General features: G+C 46.3%; 1 protein-coding gene across 1 annotated transcript in view; it reads left to right on the top strand.

The window, feature by feature from the left end:
• Window positions 1-4,151: 4,151 nt before the first annotated feature.
• Window positions 4,152-23,130, top strand: part of SPOUT1 (SPOUT domain containing methyltransferase 1) — a 35,636-nt gene continuing 16,657 nt past the window's right edge. Inside the window, exons 1-7 of the mRNA XM_089669125.1 lie at window positions 4,152-4,288; window positions 13,167-13,209; window positions 13,302-13,424; window positions 21,280-21,439; window positions 21,524-21,613; window positions 22,087-22,136; window positions 22,221-22,351. Coding sequence (XP_089525251.1) covers window positions 4,235-4,288; window positions 13,167-13,209; window positions 13,302-13,424; window positions 21,280-21,439; window positions 21,524-21,613; window positions 22,087-22,136; window positions 22,221-22,351 — 651 coding nt within the window. The 5' untranslated portion in view covers window positions 4,152-4,234. The remainder of the gene's footprint in view (window positions 4,289-13,166; window positions 13,210-13,301; window positions 13,425-21,279; window positions 21,440-21,523; window positions 21,614-22,086; window positions 22,137-22,220; window positions 22,352-23,130) is intronic.

Below are 23,130 nucleotides of genomic sequence, written 5' to 3'. Positions count from 1 at the left end.
GGGTATAGGATTATAACTTTTTTTTTTTTTTTTCTATGGTTGAACTGGATGGACTTTTGTCTTTTTTCAGCAAGGCTAACTATGTAACTATATACAACACACAATTAATCCCAATACATGTAAATTAATTGGTTTATGTGAAAGTTAAAGTGTTTACAAATGGCGGTATAGATACTGGATTTTTTTAAATTCCTTTTTTATTACTAGTAATGGCGGCGATCAGTGACTCATAGCGGGACTGCGGTAGACATTCTGACACTAGGGGGAACTGACTTGGTTTCACTGACATCCCCAGTGACACCAATACAGTGATCAGTGCTAATAAAAAGCACTGACACTGTACTAGTAACACTGGGCAGGAAGGGGTTAACATGAGGGGGCGATCAAAGGGTTAACTGTGTGCTGGGAGTGTTTTACTAGGGGGCGGTGTCTGTGTGCTTAACTGTAAGCACGCTGCTTTGGATAGCTGTGCTGTGCACTACCATCCAAAGCAGTGCGCCCGAGCTGACAGGGAGGAAAACTGTTCGTAAAAAAAACAGTCCTCCTATTTGTTGGAGATGCTTGTTAATCACCAGGCAGGACCCGGTGATTGACAGCCGTGGCCGCAAATGGCAGCACAGGTAGGGCGCGTGCGCGGCTTGCACGTGTCCCCTACCCGGAAATGCAAAATCACGTATATATTTTGATCCAGGGAATATCAGATTGCCTCTCGGGGGATCAGGAAGGAATTTTTTTCCCTTTGGATCATGCTTTGCTGGGTTTTTTCCCTTCTTCTGGATCAACTGTGGGTATAGGTTTATAACTTTTTTTTTTATGGTTCAACTGGATGGACTTTTGTCTTTTTTCAGCCAGACTAACTATGTAACTATGATTTTGTGCACCCCTGTCGCCCTGTAACAGTATATCTGCTATAGGGTGCTGGGAAAGCGGTTAAATCAGAGAAAGAGTTCACTCCTGTGTTGGTGAAGGTTGAACAGTAACAGCCAGCTCTTAACAATGTCCTATGAGTTTTCCAGTTTGGCTTCATTAGGTACGTAAATAGCCAACACCCAGGGCCCGGGACAAGGGGTGGGCAGTAGGGACAGCTGCCCTGGGCGCAATGGTTTCCTGTAGGGATAGGGGCACCTTCCTTCTGTGATGACCTTGGCCCAGCTCTCCTTATACTTATAGCAGGGACATTATTCACAGTTTATTCTTATATACAGGTGTCCCTTCCATGCAGAGGCACTTTTTTTGGTATAGGTGAACTATGCCTTTAACATAAAGCTAGGGCAACTTTAATTTATCATGATTGTGCAGCATTACACTGCACCCCCTTGTATCATCCCATTCTTCCACTGCACCCCTTATTTAATTTTTTATCATTACACTGCTCCCCCATATCATCCCATCCTTCCGCTGCACCTTCCTATATCATCCCATCCTTTCACTGCACCCCCTTATATAATTCCATCCTTCCACTGCCCCCACCCCTTATATAATTCCATCCTTCCACTGCACCCCTTATATCATCCCATACTTCCACTGCCTGCCCCCATACCATTCCATCCTTCCATTGCCTCCCCCCTATATCATTCCATCCCTCCACTGAACCCTTATACCAGCGGTTCTCAACCTGGGGGTCGCGACCCCTTTGGGGGTCGAACGACGCTTCCACAGGGGTCGCCTAAGACCATCGGAAAACACATATTTCCGATGGTCTTAGGAACCGAGACACCGCTCCTCGCCGCCACCGCCGTCTCCAGGTGTGGGCGGGATGACATGCCGCCCCTGTCATCTGGACACACCTCGAGATCAATCCTCGCCTGTGATTGGCCGCCGGCACTGTAGCTCAGGAGAGGCACACAGGCGGCCAATCACTGGCAAGGAGGTGGAGCTTGGAGAGGAGGAGCCGAGCGGCACCGCGAAGATCGAGCGAGTGAAGAGGAGGAGAGCGGCCGGAGAAGGAAGACAGCTGACAGGTAAGTGTCGGTACCATGGGAGAGGGAGGGAGCGAGCGAGCGAGCCCAGGCTGGAGCAGGGGTCTGCAAGGTAAGTATCATTGGTGTCAGTGGGAATAGTGCCCCATCATTGGTGTCACTAATACCAATAATGGGGCACTATTCCTCCCACTGACACCAACGATGGGGCACTATTCCTCCCCCAAATGACACCAACGATGGGGCACTATTCCTCCCCCACTGACACCAAGGATGGGGCACGATTCCTCCCCCCACTGACACCAAGGATGGGGCACAATTCCTCCCCCCACTGACACCAAGGATGGGGCACAATTCCTCCCCCCACTGACACCAAGGATGGGGGAGTATTCCTCCCCCCACTGACACCAAGGATGGGGCAGTATTCCTCCCCCCACTGACGCCAAGGATGGGGCAGTATTCCTCCCCCCACTGACACCAAGGATGGGGCAGTATTCCTTCCCCCACTGACACCAAGGATGGGGCACTATTCCTCCCCCCACTGACACCAAGGATGGGGCACTATTCCTCTCCCCACTGACACCAAGGATGGGGCACTATTCCTCCCCCCACTGACACCAAGGATGGGGCACTATTCCTCCCCCCACTGACACCTATGATGGGGCACTATTCCTCCCCCCACTGATACCAATGATGGGGCACTATTCCCCCCACTGACACCTATGATGGGGCACTATTCCTCCCCCCACTGACACCAATGATGGGGCACTATTCCTCCCCCCACTGACACCAATGATGGGGCACTATTCCTCCCACTGATACCAATGATGGGGCACTATTCCTCCCATTGATACCGATGATGGGACACTATTCCTCCTCCCACTGACACCTATGATGGGGCAATATTCCTCCCACCGACACCAATGATGGGGCACTATTCCTCCCACTGATACCGATGATGGGGCACTATTCCTCCCACTGACACCAATGACGGGGCACTATTCCTCCCACTGACACCAATGACGGGGCACTATTCCTCCCACTGACACCAATGACGGGGCACTATTCCTCCCACTGACACCAATGACGGGGCACTATTCCTCCCACTGACACCAATGACGGGGCACTATTCCTCCCACTGACACCAATGACGGGGCACTATTCCTCCCACTGACACCAATGAAGGGGGCACTATTCCTCCCACTGACACCAATGACGGGGCACTATTCCTCCCACTGACACCAATGAAGGGGGCACTATTCCTCCCACTGACACCGATGACGGGGCACTATTCCTCCCACTGACACCGATGACGGGGCACTATTCCTCCCACTGACACCGATGAAGGGGGCACTATTCCTCCCACTGACACCGATGACGGGGCACTATTCCTCCCACTGACACCGATGAAGGGGGCACTATTCCTCCCACTGACACCGATGACGGGGCACTATTCCTCCCACTGACACCGATGAAGGGGGCACTATTCCTCCCACTGACACCGATGACGGGGCACTATTCCTCCCACTGACACCGATGACGGGGCACTATTCCTCCCACTGACACCGATGACGGGACACTATTCCTCCCACTGACACCGATGACGGGGCACTATTCCTCCCACTGACACCGATGACGGGGCTCTATTCCTCCCACTGACACCGATGACGGGGCACTATTCCTCCCACTGACACCGATGACGGGGCACTATTCCTCCCACTGACACCAATGACGGGGCACTATTCCTCCCACTGACACCAATGACGGGGCACTATTCCTCCCACTGACACCAATGATGGGGCGCTATTCCTCCCACTGACGGGGCACTATTCCTCCTACTGCAAAATTACAGTTATGAAGTAGCAACGAAAATAATTTTATGGTTGGGGGTCACCACAACATGAGGAACTGTATTAAGGGGTCGCGGCGTTAGAAAGGTTGAGAACCACTGCCTTATACCATCCCATCCTACTGCACCCCCTTATATAATTCCTTCCCCACACTGCACTCCCTTATATCATCCCATTCTTCCACTGCCTCTCCCCTCCAATATCATTCCATCCTTGCACTGCACCCCCTTATATCATTCGTCACAGATAAGAATCTGACTGGCAGAACCTCCCCCTGGTGCACACAGCCAATCACAAGACAGCTTTCCTTGTCAGCCGTCCAGTACTGGCTCAGCCCCGCCCACCTCCCTATAAGGCTGTCAGGTCCTCCTGATGAGGGGCGGCTCTCTTCTCGCTGTGGTCACATGACTCTGCGCCTGACTTCCCGTTTGCATTGGTTGCTACGGGAGTCCTAGGAAAGCGGAAATGGGTGAGCCACGTGGGAGCAACATGGCGGAGAAGAGAGCAAGGCTGGAGCCGGTGAGGGCATGTTGTAGTTGAATAAACTCTGTGAAGGTGGCGGGGGAGACTCGTGACTGGAGACTCCTCCCTATGCTTGCCAGATGGGGGCAGTGTCTTCCTGGAAAAGTGTGCGGGGCGGTAAGACATGAGGCCAGGCATGTGTGCAGGGTACAGTACTCGGCTCAGGGCTGACTCTGCAGGGAACCATACAATGCACTGGCTGTGCTGTGTATGTGGTGACCTCTGGGTACAGCCAGGCCTGTCCTGAGGCTATAAATACGGCCTATGGCGCCCCATTCTCCTCACTGCAGTCACACCTCAGCCTTCTGAGAATGTGTGCGAAAAATGGCTGCCGCGCTTTGTCCAGCCAATCACTGCTAACGTCACTCCAGACACGACACCAAATACAACGCCCGCCCATAAAGGTCCATGATTTTCTTTGGGGGGTTTGCAGCGTGTAGGACAGCCTATCGAAATGAAAAGGCTACCGCATATGTATGGTGTGAAAACATGCCTAACGATGAGCATTCACAAGGTGCTACGTGTGGGCCAAGCCTTAACCCCTTCCATATACCCAGCAAAGTAACTGGCTTCAGAGATTAAACAAATCCTCCTACATAGGTTTTACCTCTTTATCTACAACCATCTGTCCCTTATAGCTATTCAAAGTGCAGAATTTATCAAGCTTGTCTGAAAGTTCAGAAAAAAGGAGGCGGAGCTCACTGAGGAGAGCTGATTGGAGTTAAGGGACACACCCCCTCCACACAAGGACAGAGTTGAGGCTGTCAATCTGCTGAAGGTCCCTCTCCTGTCACCATTTTTCTTTTGATGTCAGGAAAACCTGTCAGAAGAGACTCATGCTGATAGTAGGGGAACAAGGCAGCAGACAGAAATTACACTATGTGCTCTGGATTGAGAAAAGTACACACTATAGAGGGGTATTATTATTATCCAGTATTTATATAGCGCCAAAGGGTATGCTCAGCGCTGTACAGTAGCAAGGGGGACAGAACATGAGACAAGACCGTAACAATACAATACACGAGGGGTTCGAGGGCCCTGCTCTTTCGAGCTTACAATCTAGGAGGGAGGGGAAGGTGGTACAGGAGGAGATGGCTGTGGGGGATGGAGTGGAGGAGGTTAGTTGTTAGGTGAGGTCGGGTGTTAGGTGAGGGTGGGGTAGGCTTCCCTGAAGAGGAGGGTTTTCAGGGTGTGCCTGAAGGTGAGGAGGGTAGGTGACAGTCTGATGGATTGGGGTAGGGAGTTCCAGAGGATGGGGGAAGTCCTGGAGAAGTCCTGCAATCGGGTGTGGGAGGAGGAGACCAGGGAGCTAGAGAGCAGGAGGTCCTGTGAGGAGCGGAGGGCACGGGTAGGGTAGTATCTGGGTATCAGGTCAGTTATGTAGTTCGGGGCGGCATTGTGAATGGCCTTGTAGGTCAGGGTTAGCAGCTTGAACTTGATGCGTTGGGCAATCGGGAGCCAATGAAGGGATTGGCAGATGTGAAGCGGTTGGTGAGGTGGATGAGTCTAGCCGCTGAGTTCAGGATAGACTGGAGTGGGGAGAGCGTTTGTTTGGGTAGGCCAGTGAGAAGGGAGTTGCAATAGTCCAGGAGTGAGATGATGAGGGAGTGTACGAGGTATCCGGGAAGTTATGAGTGTACAAGGTACGAGGGGTATGCTTTGTTCATATTTCATGTCTGAGCTTCACAACCACTTTAAAGGATAAGTTCACCTATATGTAGGGTGTAAAATGTTACAATCAAACCAGCCCCTGCTCCCTGCTTTGACAGCGAGCAGGAGATCTTCACCCCCCTTGCTAGCTGTCAAGTTTAAAAAAAAAAAAAAAAAAAAAACTCGCCCGCCCACTATCATCGCTCATTCACTGTGTTTTGTGAATGAGAGACTACAAGTCCTGACAGCCTTAGCGCTGTGGGCTTGTAGTCCTCACTGAACTAAGACGGAGCTGTGGAGCGCTGTAGTAGTTCATTCAATCTTCCTGTGCAGATCTGTAACAGATCTGCAGAAGAGCTGGATAGCACCATCAATCTGCTGATCGCTGGTGTAATGCTTTACAGGCTCCTGCAGATATAAATAGTATATGCACATTTTAAAAAAAATGCATTAATTATTTTTTATTAAGGGCCAGTTCACACTATAGAAATGCTGTCCAGATGCGTTTCCTCATGCACGTGTTTGGCACATTCCAGTGCATTTTTGATGAGTTACGGTTCATTTTTTCCCCTCTCTTTTTCTTCAATTTAAATAGGGACATGTGTGTTCCAGTGCGTTTTTGATGGCTTTTATTGCGTTCCAGTGCAGTTCTGTGCTGGAAATATGCAGCCTGTTCTACTTTTTTTTATTCTGCACCCGGAACACACTGGAACTGCAAGCACTGATGTGAACTATGCCATTGACAACCATATAACCTACTTTCTGTGTGTTTTGGATGCAGAAAAAAAAACAGCTGAAACGCATGTAGTGTGATCTGGCCCTAAAAGCTGAACCTATCCTTTAAGGGCTAGTTCACACTACAAAATTTTCCTTCAGATGCATTTCTGCATGCCCTTTTTTTATGCTTTCTGATGTGTTTCTGGATGCATGTCAGATGCTTTTTTCCTGTTTCCTAGTGCGTTTTACCATGTTTCAGTACAGTTCTGTTCTGAAAAAATGCAGCATGTTCTAGTTTTCTGGAACCGGAAAGCAGTGGAACTGCAAGCACTGATGTGAACTATGCCATTGACAACCATATAACCTACTTTCTATGTGTTTTGGATGCAGAAAGAAAACACACTGAAACGCATGTGGTGTGAACTGACCCTAAGGCTGGCCATACACTATACAATTTTCTGTCCCAATTTCTCCCCAATTTCCTTTAGATTTACCTTCAACTATGTAGTACAAGAGTCTGCCTACTTGAATACAATTGAAAGTGTTGTTAGGTTTGACCTCCTATTATTTGGTTTTTGGTAAATCTAAAGCAAAAATCTCAAGAAAATTGTATAATGTATGGCCTGCCTAAAGCTGAACTCCAGGGGAACCACCAGATAAGAAATACACATATGGGAGCTGATTTACCTGACAGAGGATCAATTTGTGGCCTGGCAGGGCAGTACACATGACTTATCAGTACTGCTGCTAAATAGGGGGGTATTCACACTTGCGAATGCACGCTGGCTGCAATTATTTTTGAGAACCTCAGGGGGGTTCCTGCAATTACCTGCAAGTAGGCAGCTCCATTGAAAGCAATGGGAGGCTGCCAGATCTTGCAGCTAATCACGCACACTCACATGTAGGCAGTCAGCGTCCAGGGCCGATCGTTCATGTGTGATGACAGCATTAGCCGGCACAATTAGCTGCAAGAGCCAGGTGCCTCCTATTCCTTTCAATGGGGCTGCCACTCGCAGCTAACTGCAGGAATCCTCACCAGACTAGATGTGACAGCTACCGGGGGGATCTTCTTCTCGATAGCTATCACAATTTAAAAAACCACTGCTGTGCAGGGCTATGCACGCTCCAGTTTTACTAAGCCAACCCTGATATGTATAAAAGATGTATACACATAGTACAGTATTTGTATACCCCTGCCTTTCTTTAAATAACAAAAACAAAGTACTAATTGGCTCTTGATGCTGTTTCCTCCTGTTCCAGTCTAAGCTCTACATGATTCTCTGTGACTATACAGGGACTGGATAGAGGTTAATACACCAAGTGTAAGGGAGAGGGAAACCCTCCAAAGTGAGGAAATCTCTAGTTGTCCCCAAACTAGTGTACCCATTAGAAGATTTTCCCTTTATTACTAGAGGGTGTATCTCCCTAAAGACAGCAATAAACACATGACTGGAGTTCTAAAGTTTTGACTTTCGTTATCCCTTAGGGCAGTGTTTCTCAACTCCAGTCCTCATGGACCCCCAACAGGTCATGTTTTCAGGATTTCCCTCAGATGAAACAGCTGTGGTAATTACTAAGGCAGTGAAACTGATCAAATCACCTGTGCAAAATAATGGAAATCCTGAAAACATGACCTGTTGGGGGTCCATGAGGACTAGAGTTGAGAAACACTGCCTTAGGGTCAGTTCACACTATATGCTTTTCATTTGTTTTGTTTTTTTGCATCCAAAGAAAATAGGTTATATGTTTGTCAATGTTATAGCTCACATCAGTGCTTGCAGTTCCAGTGCGTTTCGGTTGCAGAAAAAAAAAGTACATGGTGCATTTTTTTCTGCACAGAACTGTACTGGAACGCAGTTAAACGTACTGGAACGCCCATATCCCTATTTAAATTGAGGAAAAAGAGATGGCGAAAAAATGGACAGGATTGCATAAAAAACGCACTGAACCATGTAAAAAACTCATCAAGAATGCACTGGAACGCATCAAAAACACGCATGTGGAAACGCATCTGGACTGCATTTCTATAGTGTGAGCCAGCTCTTAACGTGTTAGTTCACCTTTACAGTAATAAGTAAAGGTGAACTAACACCCTACACCGGGTGTCGGCAACCCGCGGCTCTTTTTCACCTTTCCTGCGGCTCCGGAGCACACTGCCCACCAGGTGACAGGCAATAGGGTCGGCAAGCCGCGGCTCTTTTAATGCAGCTCTTCTATGTGGCGGGCGCCCGCTCCCTCCTCCAAACATTGGCTGTCAGGATGTAGGCGGGGCAGCGTGACGAACTCCTCTCCTCTCACAGTCTGCCCTGAAGACCAGAACGGCGCGGGAACACAGCTAGAGGAACGCGCGGAGCAAAGGTAAGTGAATTGACACAGGGGGAATGAATTACTATAGGGGGGATGAATTACTATGGGGGATGAATTACTATATGGGGGATGAATTACTATGGGGGATGAATTACTATATGGGGGATGAATTACTATATGGGGGATGTATTACTATATGGGGGATGTATTACTATATGGGGGATGAATTACTATAGGGGGGATGAATTACTATAGGGGGGATGAAATACTATAGGGGGGATGAATTACTATATGGGGGATGTATTACTATATGGGGGATGAATTACTATATGGGGGATGAATTACTATGGGGGATGAATTAATTACTATGGGGGATGAATTACTATATGGGGGATGAATTACTATATGGGGGATGAATTACTATATGGGGGATGAATTACTATATGGGGGGTGAATTACTATGGGGGGATGAATTACTATGGGGGGATGAATTACTATAGGGGGGATGAATTGCTATATGGGGGATGAATTACTATGGGGGATGAATTACTATATGGGGGATGTATTTTCAGTTTTAAAAATGTTTCTCTCAAAATAAATTTCAATCGTGGTTTTGGCGAGATTTGGCTCAGTTGAAAAAAAAGGTTGCCCACCACTGACCTAAGGCTATGATTGTGATTATGACGATACACTGTGGCCCTGGTTAACCCTTTGCTTACTGGGCCCTTAAACCCCCTTCATGACCAGAGCGCTTTTCGCAATATATGCAGTGTCGGATTTGTTTTAAATGTTGCAATGGTTTTGCGGCTCCCAGTCTTTTTTTCCCTCTCGGAAACGGGTCCAAGTGGCTCTTTATGTCTTAAAGGTTGCAGACCCCTGCCCTACACCCTCCCCACTCCAGGGTCCCTGCTCTATTTACCTTTGGGGATGGTGAACTGTCATGGCCCATGCAGCTGGTCCAGCAATCCAGACATTTAAAATACCCACTCTTCTCCCTTTTCTCTGTGCAGCATTTCCAGGATGGACCAGATTCATTTTAATTGGTCAGCACCATCACAGTGAATCACTCTGGTCACTGCACGGATAAGAGAGAAAAGAGCAGGAATCTCAAATCTCTGGACCGGCTGCGGGGACGCTGACAACTCAGCATCCCCAAAGGTAAGTATAGGAGGACTGAGGGTAGGGTGTAGGGTGCTCACCTTTTCATTTTATTTTTATTTTTTTGGTAACTTTACCAGTTTCCTCTGTGTTGCTGCAGCCACCAAAACCTTTTATTACAGTTATCAAAGTTATCTTTGATATAGTTGCACATTGTAATTATCCTCCCCCAATACTCTTCTCTTGAGTGAATAAATAATCAATGTAATTGATCCTCATAGCTGAGCCCCTCCATCCACCTTATTTATTTTGTTGCTCTTCACTGAACTCTTTCTAATTCAACAACGACTTTCCTGAGGATTGGTAACCAAATCTGATCTGCATTTTCAAGATGAGGCTGAACTAGTGTGCTAGATTTATTGATCTTTAATGTATGTTTTTGTTAATCCATTAGTGTTTTGCATGCTTTGTTAGTTGCAGCTTGGCATTGAATGCTATTGCTCCTCTCCAACTGGTTAATGCTTTGCAGTGTTGCCAGTTGATTCTTTAGATCCAGGATCTGGGCTTCCAAACAACTTGCTCACATCTTGCACAACAATATTTGTCCCCAGAATGGTTGTTCAAAGAGATCATACAAAGAGTTGGATGTGCAATGAATAACATTACCACTTAGAGAAGACATGGTTACCTCTAGCTTTATGGGGAGTTTCACATGTAGAACCCTACTACAATTTAAATAATGCTGTAGATTTTAACCCTGTTTCCTTATATCTTGGTAAGATAAAATCTTTGAATTTTGAGATATTTCTCTGGCCTTGGTTTGAGTTTTGGGGTAGGGCCAGAACAAATGGATTGAACCTGATGCAGTGAAGAGCCAATGGTGTCACTAAGTGCCCGTTCACATATACAGTTGTGTTCAAAATAATAGCAGTGTGTTGAAAAAAGTGAATAAAGCTCAAAATCCTTCTAATAGCTTTTATTTCCATCCACACAAATGCATTGGGAACACTATACATTCTATTCCAAATCAAGACATGAAGAAAAATAGATCAAATTTGTGTTGTTCCTCTAAACAAATTGGAGAAAAGTGAATATTAGACTCAAAAGAATAGCAGTGTTTGTATTCTTCTTTACAAACTCAAACATTCACTATATAAACTGAAAAATATTTGAAGATTTTGCTTTCCTTTGAATCACTTAATGAATATTTGGTTGTAGTCGCACTGTTTCTGAGAACTGCCGTACATCTGTGTTGCATGGAGTCACCCAACTTCTGGCACCTGTGATCAGGTATTCCAGCCCAGGATGATTGGACTACATTCCACAGTTCTTCTCTATTTCTTGGTTTTGCCTCAGAAACTGCATTTTTGATGTCACCCCTCAAGTTTTCTATTGGATTAAGATCCGGGGATTGGGCTGGCCACTCCATAACGTCAATCTTGTTGGTCTGGAACCAAGATGTTGCACGTTTACTGGTGTGTTTGGGGTCGTTGTCTTGTTGGAACACCCATTTCAAGGGCATTTCCTCTTCAGCATAAGGCAGCATGACCTCTTCAAGTATTCTGATGTATTCAAACTGATCCATGATCCCTGGTATGCGATAAATAGGCCCAACACCGCAGTATGAGAAACATCCCCATATCATGATGCTTGCACCACCATGCTTCAATGTCTTCACAGTGTACTGTGGCTTGAATTCAGTGTTTGGGGGTCGTCTGACAAACTGTCTCCACCCACTAGACCCAAAAAGAACAATCTTACTTTCATCAGTCCACAAAATGTTGCGCCATTTCTCTTTAGGCCAGTCAATGTGCTCTTTAGCACATTGTAACCTCTTCAGCACGTCTTTTTTTTCAACAGTGGGACTTTGCGGGGGCTTCTTGCAGATAGCTTGGCTTCACATAGGCGTCTTCTAATTGTAACAGTCCTCACAGGGAACTTTACACCTTCTTTGATCTTCCTGGAGCTGATTGTTGGCTGAGTCCGCGCCATTTTGGCTATTCTTCTATCCATTCAGTTTTTCGCTTTCTTCCACGTCTTTCAGGTTTTGGTTGCCATTTTAAAGCATTTAGCTGAGCAGCCTATCATTTTCTGCACATCTTTATATGTTTCCCCTCTCCAATCAACGTTTTAATCAAGGTACGCTGTTCTTCTGAACAATGTCTGGAACAACCCATTTTCCTCAGAATTTCAGAGAGAAATGCACTGTAACCAGCATGTACAACATTTGCTGCCTTCCTTCCTTAAATAAGGGCAATAATTGCCACCTGTTTTTCAAAGAATGAATGACCTCACTAATAGAACTCCACACTGCTATTATTTTGAACATGCCCCTTTCAATTAGTGATTCAATTACACAGAATCAGCAGCATGCATGTCATGAATGTTGGGTCTGTTGGATTTCTATTACTCTACTACACCTGCTAGTAAATTATTTGTCATGTAGAAATATAATTTCTACCAAAAACAGTGATTGATCCGGTTAGTGATGTCTGACTGCTATTATTTTGAACACAACTGTATGTGTGGTGTGAACCACATCCAATCCGCATGACATGTGAAATAACTTTGCTTCCTATGGTGCCTGTTTATATATGTTCAGTGCACTGGCGGTGCGGATTCAGTGCGGTTTTAAAAACAGTCATGTCTGATTTCTGAGCAGTATGGTCCGGTTCAGGTTCAGATTACAGGCTATTGACTTCTATGGGAACCATTTCTAAACTGTATATGTGTGAACAGGGTAAGATCCTGAGCTAATCCTGTCCTGAACCTGTGAACAACTACTGTATCAATTAGCTGTGAAACCTGAACTTCAAACCGCACTGCACATGTGTGAATCAGCTCTATGCCTTCTGTGTAGTAGTGCTGCACAGTGATTGTACTTTGCTTCACATGTCATAGATCTGTAACTAGCTATATACAAAGTCATAGATCTGTAACTAACTAGATATAAAGTCATAGATCTGTAACTAACTAGATATAAAGTCATAGATATGTAACTAACTAGATATAAAGTCATAGATCTGTAGCACCCTGTAATTGTGTTCATTTCTCCAGAACATTTCTGTTTAATTTTATGGGCCTCCACCTTTTTTTTTTTCAGGGATCTGACAAGAAGATAGATTGGAGAAATGAGAGAGTGAAACGTAAGAATGTACACGAATGTGTTGCTTCTGACTATTTGTGTTTCAGGCTGTCATTCTCTTGAAAATAATTCCATTGTTGATGTCCCTTATAGGAAAAGAACAGCGGAAAAAATGGAGAGAGGAGAAATTGCTGAGACAGTTAGAAAAAGCTCAACTGCAGAAGCTAGAAGCAGAGAAACAAGCACAAGAAAAAGAGAAGAGAAAGACAGAAAATGGTATGTGTTTTATGATGGCCTAACAAAATCCTCCAGAGAAGATTGGAAGGTATCAGATTTATCACTACATGTATATGTTTTATGTTGTGGTGCTTTCTTTGCAGTGGACTAGGCAACATAACAGCTTGTTTTAGACCAGCCAACTGGCCCTCCTTCTTCCAGCACTGCGCTGTGGAAAGCCAGGTAGAGGTTCCTATGTTGCCCCAACCCCAAAACTTTTTAATGAGCTGGGTCAGTGAACTTGCTACTTTGCCACATAGTCCAGACAAATACAGGTTCACTTCAAAATAACCACATTTGTATTTGCCCACTATCTCAGTTTGTTTGTTTTATTTACTGTATTTAAAGCTTAGGTTTTAAGGTATTTTTAATCAGCACTAGAGATGGTACTTACATTTAATGAGAACTGTCCCTTGTGCTGGTTCTGGTTGTCATAGTTGAATTCCAAAGTTACCTTGCTTCTGTGACAGGTCCCTCAACTCTGAAATAACCCCCTGCATTACCAGAAAACTATGGTTGCAGGGGGTTAACAGAATTGAAAGACCTGTCACAGGCTCTTGTCAAGTGTGCTGTCTATCTGCCCTTTCTGTCCCCTTCTGTGTTCATAGAAACTGTACTTTAGCTTTCTTGAATGAACAGCAGTCTATGAATGGAGGACAGGTGAATGAATGAAAGCATTTAAAAGTTGCCTTGTTAGCATTAGCATTTTGTCTGGTCCACTTATGATGTTTTGGCAAGTGCGAATTTTCTTGAGTGTACCTGAAGCCTAATTTTCTCAAACCGTCTTCTAGCACAGCCCTCTTGAGAGGTAAAGCTCCTCCATCCGGGACAGGAAACACGTAAGCATAGCACTTTAAAAGGCGGACTTCCAGGCCTTCGTCTTCAGTTTTTTGTTTTCCTCTGGAAGGACGGGTACAGTTCAAAGGAACCTGTTTTTGGATCACTAGGCTCAAGGGGGGTGCTGGTGGCTCCTGTTTTTTTTTGGGTACAGTACCTCCTCTTGCCTGACGCAATCCCTCCATGTCTGCAGAGTGGGGCTGCATTCCTGGTGATCTTCCAGTTCTCAGAGGAGGAGGACCACCGATGATCAGGCTTTTGCGACTGCCCCCCACTCCCTCCTCGGCGCGGGCGGTGCAACCCCGGGGGGGTTTGGTTCACCCCTGGCGGCGGCCTCCAAGGTGCAGCACAGCGGTGTTGGAGGCAGAGAGACTGCCGGGCATTCGCGATTTCCGGGAGGCGGAGCAGCTGCGCTCCAAGCATCGGCAGTTCCGGTCACGGTGATGTCATCTGCGGGCGCCGGGAGACTCGTGGTTGCAGTCTTCAGAGTGGCACAGACATCAGGCTTGGGCACCCGGTATGGTGGGATACCCAGCAGAGGCTGTGGCTACCACACCACAAGGGACAGGATGGAAGACACTGGCCTCTCTCAGCAAACGGACCCCGTTTCCTCAGGCACCGACTCCTCTCAGGTAGGCTTGGGGACTTGTGGTTCCCTCTTGTTAATTCCTGGAGGTGGTTTTCTTTTCCCCAGTCTCTGAGTCACAGGTGACGGTGGGGCACACTTCCGTTTTTCTCCCTCAGCACAGTGGTGTTTGGATGAGGACCCTGGGCTGATTATTTTCTGTATTGTTTCTTGCTTGTTGTAGGTTAAAACCCAGGACAAGACATCGAGTCAGGCCCCTAAGAAGAAGAAGTGTGCAGTTTGTGCGGCAAAATTGGGTTCAGTTTGGGAAAAGCCCTTATGCTGCAATTGTGTGCATAGCCTAGTTAAGGGTGAGTCATTTACAGCCTGCCATAGAGTTCTTACCTCCATTAAGGATGATACGACAACTACATTTCAGTACTTTAGATCCCTGCTGGATAGAATGCAGACACCGCTGGGGCCTTGGAGCCAGTCGGCTGGTACAGTGGTATCGGAAGCATTGAGAAGGGAGGAGGACACGGAAGAGGATCCTAGGTCCCTTGCTTCCTCACATGCAGGTTCAGGCTCAGAGGACGACAACAGTGAAGCTTGCTCCTCCAGAGGTTCCAGGTAAAATGTGCCCTTGATGATGTAGACGACCTCCTTAAGGCTCTATGAAACCTTAGAGATCGAGGAGGAGGAGGTATGTCTGCCTAAGCATGATCTTATGTATTAGGGTCTACATGCTAAAAAGAATAGGGTCTTTCTAGTCCATAGCTCCCTGGTTGATACCATTAAGCTGGAATGGGAAAACCCTGAAAGGAAGCCCTTTTTATCTGGTAACCTTAAAAGATTTCATTTTGAGGATGACTGATCCAAGCCATGGAACAAGATTCCAAAGTTGGATGCCCTCTTATCTGAAGTCTCTAAAAAGATGGACTTGGCATTTGAAGACATGGGGGCCCTAAAGGATCTTATGGATAAAAGAGGAGACATCTTACTCCGGAGGGCCTGGGATTCCACCTCTATTCACTTTAAGCCGGCTTTATTGACCACCTGTGTCGGCAGAAATTTGGAATTCTGGCTTACCCAGTTACAGACGTATCTCTTGGCAGGGACTTCTAGGTAGCAAATTCTAAAATCCTTTCCTTTGCTGTTTAAAGCAGTAGGTTTCCTTGAGGATGCCTCGACCTAATCAGTTAAGCTAGCCGCGAGAACTTCTGCCCTGGTGAATTCAGCTAGAAGGGCATTATGATTAAAGACTTGGCCAGGGGATTCAGCATCCAAACTGAGTCTTTGTGCCTTACCCTTTACTGGCGGTAACTTTTTCAGTTCAGGTCTCGAGGAGGCTCTGGAGCTTACGGCTGATAAAAAGAGGGCATTTCCAGAGAGTAAGAAGAGATCTTTAGGAGGGGTTTTCATCAAAAGACGCAGGTCCAGCAAATTAAGGATGTTCAGCCCAAGAAACATTGGACAGGGCACAAAAACAAGGTAAGACGGGGATCCTATTCAATCCTTCTCAGGGCTCCGCCAAGTCTCAATGACTTGAGCGTCCCAGTGGGAGGAAGACTGGGGACCTTTCTCCCTCAGTGGGCTTCAATCTCCTTGAATCCCTACATTCTGGACCTGATAGGAAAGGGGTACAGGTTGGAGTTCGACTCCAGTCCCCCCGTCAGGTATTTGGTAATCAATCTCCCCAAGGATCAGAAAAATGTACAGGCTCTGTGTGGCCTAATTGGAGACCTGGTAGATCAGCAGGTCCTTACTCGAATTCCCCGGAACGAGCAGGGGAGGGGGTATTAGTCCCATGTTTTTGTAGTGAAAAAGCCCTCGGGCAAGTTTCGCCTTATCCTAAACCCTTGCCCTCTCAATCAGTCTCTAGGGTACAAACACTTCAGGATGGAATCAATCTTCTCTGTAAGGAACATCCTTTACCTGGATTGTTTCATAGCTACGCTGGATTAGAGGGATGCTTATCTTCACTTTCCCATTCAACATGCTTGTCAGAAATACCTAAGAATAGCGGTAAGGATGGGTTCAGAGATCCACCACTGGCAGTGTCGGGCTCTACCTTTCGGTCTGGCCTAAGCACCAAGAATTTTTACAAAGGAGATCGCAGAGGCCTTCGCTCCCCTGAGAATGAGGTCTATTACGATCGTTCCCTATCTGGACGATCTCCTCTTCGTGGCCAGGTCTCACCAACAGTTGACAGGGGATCTGTGGGTTGCACAGGACTTTCTTCAGAGTCTGGGGTGGCTCATAAGCAGGGACAAGTCATGCTGAACTCCCTCCCGGAGAGTTAACTATCTGGGGTACGAGATTTCCTCGGTAGAGAGATCTTTCTTCCACAAGAAAAGTTTCTCAGGATAGATTCCACCAGTAGGCACTGCAGGCCTTTCTTCTGAGGGTTTGGAATGGGGACAGATCTGCTTTGGATCTGGCAGTCTGGCTCCCTTCCAGGGTCAAGAGATCCCTTTGGTGGTGGTGGAAGCAACACATTCTAGCCAAAGGTCTGGAGTGGAACACACCTTGTCCGGTTATCATTATGACTGATGCCAGCAGCTTTGGTTGGGGAGCCCATGTAGGCGACAGAGTGGCCCAGGGGTCATGGTCTGTGGAGGAATCTCAGAGATCCTCAAATCAGAGAGCGCTTCTGGTAGTCCAGCTAGCGTTGGATGCCTTTCAGGCAGATCTAATAGTTTGTCACCTGCAGATCTGTTCAGACAATATGGCTACGGTGGTATACATCAACAAGCAGGGGGGTACACGAAGCCCTCCTCTTCAAGCAATCGCGGACAGCATTCTATCTTGGGCCAAGCAAAACTTGCTTTCAATATCTGCCATCCATCTGAAAGGAGCGCAGAATTCCCTAACGGACTTCCCAAGTCGCCATCCAGTCAAACACGATAAAAATGGTCTCTCAACCAGGAAGTGTTTGCGACCATCACTCTCAGGACGATCTCTTTGCTTCCCCTGAAAACAGGAAAGTCAAACGGTTTTTCTCCTTAAATCCGCGAGATCAGGCTTTGGGTGTAGATGCATTCGCCAGCACGTGAGAACTCAATCTCTGTTATGCGTTTCCTCCAGTGAGGCTTATCCCATCAGTCCTGCAGAAGTTTCTGTTAGAAAAGACAAACCTCATTCTGGTGGCCCCATTTGCGCCAAAGAGGCCATGGTTTTCTGTGCTTTGGAGCCTGGCCTCGGTTCCCCCGTTCCCCCTTTCAGAGAGGGAAGATCTGGTTTCTCAGGGTCCGGTGCTACTCCCTCAGGTAAGAACCTTGAGGTTGGCAGCGTGGCTACTGAAGAACAACTCAGGGGTTTTCTGACATAGTAATAAGATCTTTGGTGAACTGCCATAAACCAGTTACCAGGGCTATTTATACTAAGGTTTGGAAAAAATTCAAATCCTGGCTGTTGGGTAAGGGTCAGACCCCTCCAGATATCCTAGCAGTGTTCGATTTCTTTGAGGATGAGGCAGATCAGGGTCTTTCAGTTAACACTTTAAAAGTGCAGGCCTCTGCCCTTAGTGTTTTCCTTCAGGTCCCTCTCCAGCAAGATCCCTTTATAACAGATTTTTACAGGGCTCTTCCCAAGTCCAGGCCGACAGCGGTCAGATCCTGTCCAGTTTGGGATCTGTCTTTGGTTCTAAAAGCTTTGTCCCTTTGAACCTCTGGAGAAATCTTCAATAAAGTTTTTAACTCTAAAAACTGTTTTGTTGGTAGCAATCACATCGGCCCGTAGGGTGAGTGAAGTGCAGGCGCTTTCCATTAGGGAGCCCTTTTTGACAGTTTTTGAGGATAGAATTGTGCTCAAAACAGATCCTGGGTTTCTTTCCAAGGTTTCCTCCTCCTTTCATAGGTCTCAGGATATAATTGTTGCCGACCTTCTGTTCTGCTCCCACAAGCGAGGAGGAAAGATTAAGTTTATTGGATGTTAGAAGGAGCCTTTTGGTCTTAGTAGATCCGGAGAATTCAGAAATTCGGATTCTCTTTTTGTTCTTTTTGCAGGGGAGCGGAAGGGTTCCAAGGCTTCCAAATCCACCATAGCTAGATGGATTAGGATGGCTATCGCCGAATCGTATAATTTATTAGAAATTCCTCCCCCCGTTTGTTAATGTACACTCAACCAGATCCTGGTCAGCATCCTGGGCAGAGAGAGCCAGTGCTTCGCCAGAACAGGAGGCCACCTGGTCCAGCTTTTCTACCTTTTGTGAAGCATTATCACCTGGATCTGCTCTCTAGCGAAGATCAGGCATTTGGGCGCAAAGTCCTCCAGGCAGTAACCCCGCCCTAGTGGGTAGGTTCTTAATTATTGTCTCAAGGGGGCTGTCCTGGAAGAAGACGTTTTGAGGAAACCAGAGTTAGACTTACTGGTAACTCCTTTTCTATAAGTCTTCCAGGACAGCCGGGATTTCCCACCCTAAGGTTGTACGGTAATATATATTTATTCATAAATGATAATGTCTTTTAGTGTCTGAAGAGGGAGGCCTTGAGGTCCGCCTTTTGTATTTCAATGTTTTTATTAATTTATAAACAGTTTAAGACAGGAGCAACAAAACACGTCCACGCAGGGGCTATCAATTGCACATAAAAAAAAAACAGTGCTCTAACACCAACAGAGCAAAAAGTGTGCCCACGCAGGGGCTATCAATGGCACATAAATGACAAAAACATTAGTATAACACCGACAGTAACTAAAGGCAGCTATCCACTGCCCCACACCAAAAACAAACAGAAAAAGAAAAGGAAAGAGGCGTACAAAAGGAAAAAGATAACAAGACCAACAGAAGGGGTCCGAGAACACCAATACCGAGCAACATCACAACCCCAGACTAGCCGGGGGGAGCTTGGGAAAGGCATATTGCAACCACTGCTTCCGTTGGGAGTCGTTACAGATACTCGATATCTGTTCATTGAGCATCATAGTGGTCATACGGTCCCGCACCCCTGAAGAGGGACAAACGGGGTCTTCCAGGCCTGAGCAATTGTTCTAGTGGCCGACAAAAACAAACAGGAACCCAACTTCTGCTGGTGAGCCAAGAGGCCCGGTATGGTACAATGAAGCAAAGCGTACCAAGCATCTCGGTGTATGGAGAGATGGAACAAGATGAAAAGGAGGCCAAACACACAAGACCAAAAACGAAATAGTCTTGGGCATGACCACCAGATATGCAATACATCGCCACGGTGGCCACAACCCCAAAAGCATCGATCACTGCAGGCAGGGTTTGCCTGGGCCAAACGAGCCGGAACCCAATATCAACAAAACAATACTTTGTATGCCGCCTCCAGCGTGGTCATATTAAATGAACATTTAGCTATAAGCGACCAGGCCCTATTCCAGTCCTCCAGATCCACGACTGCCCCCAGGTCGCGCTCCCACTGAGCGACATATGATAGAGAAGTATGTGTCGAGCATCTGTTCAAAGCTGCATAAAGAAGGGAAATAAGGCCCAGGGCGCCCAGACGCTGTTGGCAAAGCAGTTCAAAGACAGATTTCTGGTACGGGAAAGCGGAAGTGCCCCGCAGTGAGGTCAGCCAATGCCGCAATTGAAGGTAATGAAAAAATTCAGCTGGAGGAACATTCCATGACTCCCGAAGAGAATTCAAAGTGGGGAAGGACCGACAAGTCAAAAAGTGTCGCACCTGCGACAAACCATAGGCCACCCACCAAGAAAACGCCCTTGGTTGATCTAAACCTGGTGTAAAGAGAGGGTTGTTAATAATTGGGAGCAAAATAGGGCAAATGACAGGGGGAAGCCATAGAAGCGTCGATGTCGCAATAGGGGCACAATTAGGTAGTTCCAGCAGGACCAGGTCCGCCTTTTAAAGTGCTATGCTTGCGTGTTTCCTGTCCCGGAGGGAGGAGCTCTATGTCTCAAGGGGTCTGTCCTGTAAGACTTATTAAAAAGGAGTTACTGGTAAGTCTAACTGGGTTTTTTTTTTTATATAGGTTTGGATAGAGTGGGGACAGGTCAAAATTCATGTCAGCTTATGTTTTTGTTGTCTGTGTTCAGTTGGGGAGATTTCTCTTCCCTTCCTGCCCCATAAACACAACAGGGAGTGAAAGTAAATCTGTACAAAATGAGATGAATTCCCCTCTAAGACAGTTGACACCAAAGTGGGTGCCCCAATTGAAAGATTTATTGTTACATCTTGTTTTAGAAACAGCTGTGAAATTTTGCATTTCCCATCGCTTTCTGTGTCCGTAACAAATGTCACAGGACAGATAGAAGGAATCTTTCCAGCTGAGGCACAGCCAGCAATAAATACCTAGCAGTGGTTCTTTCCCTACTCCATCCAGTTCAGAGATATATTTTATTTTTTTTGCAGTGTTTGGAACTCAGTGGACATCCGTCTTTCATCCTTGCTGTTAAGATTAATTAGCATATGTTGTTATTTACACTTGCATCTTTGCCTGTGATTGGCAGTCCTGAACTTGCTTTTTCCACAGGTCGTCAATACACACTCAGTGTGGCCTTACCAGGATCCATTATGGACAATGCCCAGTCACCAGAGCTACGGACATACCTGGCTGGACAGATAGCGCGTGCCTGTACCATCTTCTGTGTGGATGAGATTGTGATATTCGATGAGACTGGAGAAGGGTCAAAGTATGTGCTGTATATTTTCCATACTGGTGTGTATCCTGTGTGCCTGTGCTGCTTCCTTGCCCAATGTTTCTTTTTATTTCATAGGAGCGTGGAGGGGAACTTTGAGGGTGTGGGGAAGAAAGGACAGGCCTGTGTGCAGCTAGCAAGAATACTCCAGTATCTAGAGTGTCCTCAGTGAGTATTTCTTTTTTAAAGTGCACCTGTCACCTAAACTGTCTGTGGGAATAAAGTGCAAGCAGCCAAGGGGACATGTATATACAAATCCTGGGGCACTGTAATGGGCACATTTTTACACTTTATGGTACAGCCTCAATGGAGGGGAGGGGGTAGTTGTAGGCTGGCACTAGAGTTACTTGATTGTGGCTTCTTTTGTGCTTAGCACAAACATGCATATTTGTCATTGCTAACCAGTAGAGGAGCCATAGGTTGGCCATTTCCTGTGGGAAATCAAACGCCCCACCTCAGGGGCTTTATAATTGAATTAAAAAGGAAAAATATGTCTATTCTTTCACATCACACTGTTATGGCTACTACAACCCGAAATACCCTCTATTATATTGTGATCGTATTGCAGTTTATAGGGAAGATATATTAATTAGACATTAAAATTTATTTGCAGTAATTTGTCCTGTTTTACACATTTCCAGATATCTAAGAAAATCTTTCTTTCCCAAACATCCAGACTTGCAGTTTGCAGGTAACTGCGCAATGACTTGAGTGATAAGATGACTGAGTTTGAGTGACACCTGTCTAATTTCTGATTTTTGCTGGACTGTTTCAGGTCTCTTGAACCCCCTGGACAGCCCTCACCATATGAGAATAGATGAAGAGTCGGATTACAGAGAGGGAGTTGTTTTAGACCGACCAACTAAACCAGGCAAAGGCTCATTTGTTAACTGTGGCATGAGAAAGGTACCCAGTTTATTGGTACATTAATTGCCAGGGCTTAGCTGATCCAGATCTACCAATTAGGTTGTGTTTTTAATGCTCCATTAGCTTCCAAGGCGTGTGCATGGCTTTTTGGTTTTCTAAAGCCTCATTGATACGTTTTGTGTTTTTAAAAATGCACATATTTTAACACATGCATGTTTAATCCACACTTTATTGGAAGCAGGAAGATTCATGAAACTGCACATCAGGGTGCATTTTAGAATCAAACAGGTGCCTAACAAAGAGAACAAGAGAAACATGGAGGCTGCCATTTCTGATCTGGTTTGAAGATGCTGAATGCCTGACAGTGATTCAGAAACACTGAAGGCAGATCATAATGGCCAGACAGTTAAGGTCACAAATGTAAGATACCCCCCCCCCCCCCAAACAAACGCACACACGCATTTAACCTCCCACTCGGTACTTACACTTAACCTGAAAAGTAACTTGCGGCCATCACCATGCTTTGCTTTAAGATAGCCCATTCATTTTGAATAGGCTGGGACAGCACAAAAATTTATATGCAGCATTTTTTATGATGTAATACAACACGCAGTAATGCATCACTGTGTGCCTTGATGTGCATTGCCATCATGCATTGGGGTTCCATTCAAAAAGAATAGTTGTGCAACATTCTAAAGCCACTAATGTGCACAGTACCACATCACAAAGATGTGTTTTGGCTCTAACAATTATCTTAACCCCTAAAATGACCCCCAATACTAAACTAACCCCCCCTGCAGCATAATTACCTTATTTGA

This window comes from Staurois parvus, unplaced genomic scaffold, assembly GCF_062004578.1.
Source record: "Staurois parvus isolate SC_StPar_1 unplaced genomic scaffold, SC_StPar_1.0 ptg000068l, whole genome shotgun sequence".
Classification (NCBI taxonomy): Eukaryota; Metazoa; Chordata; class Amphibia; order Anura; family Ranidae; genus Staurois; species Staurois parvus.
Note: the sequence above shows the minus strand (reverse complement) of the source record. Positions and strands in the feature narration are given on the sequence as shown.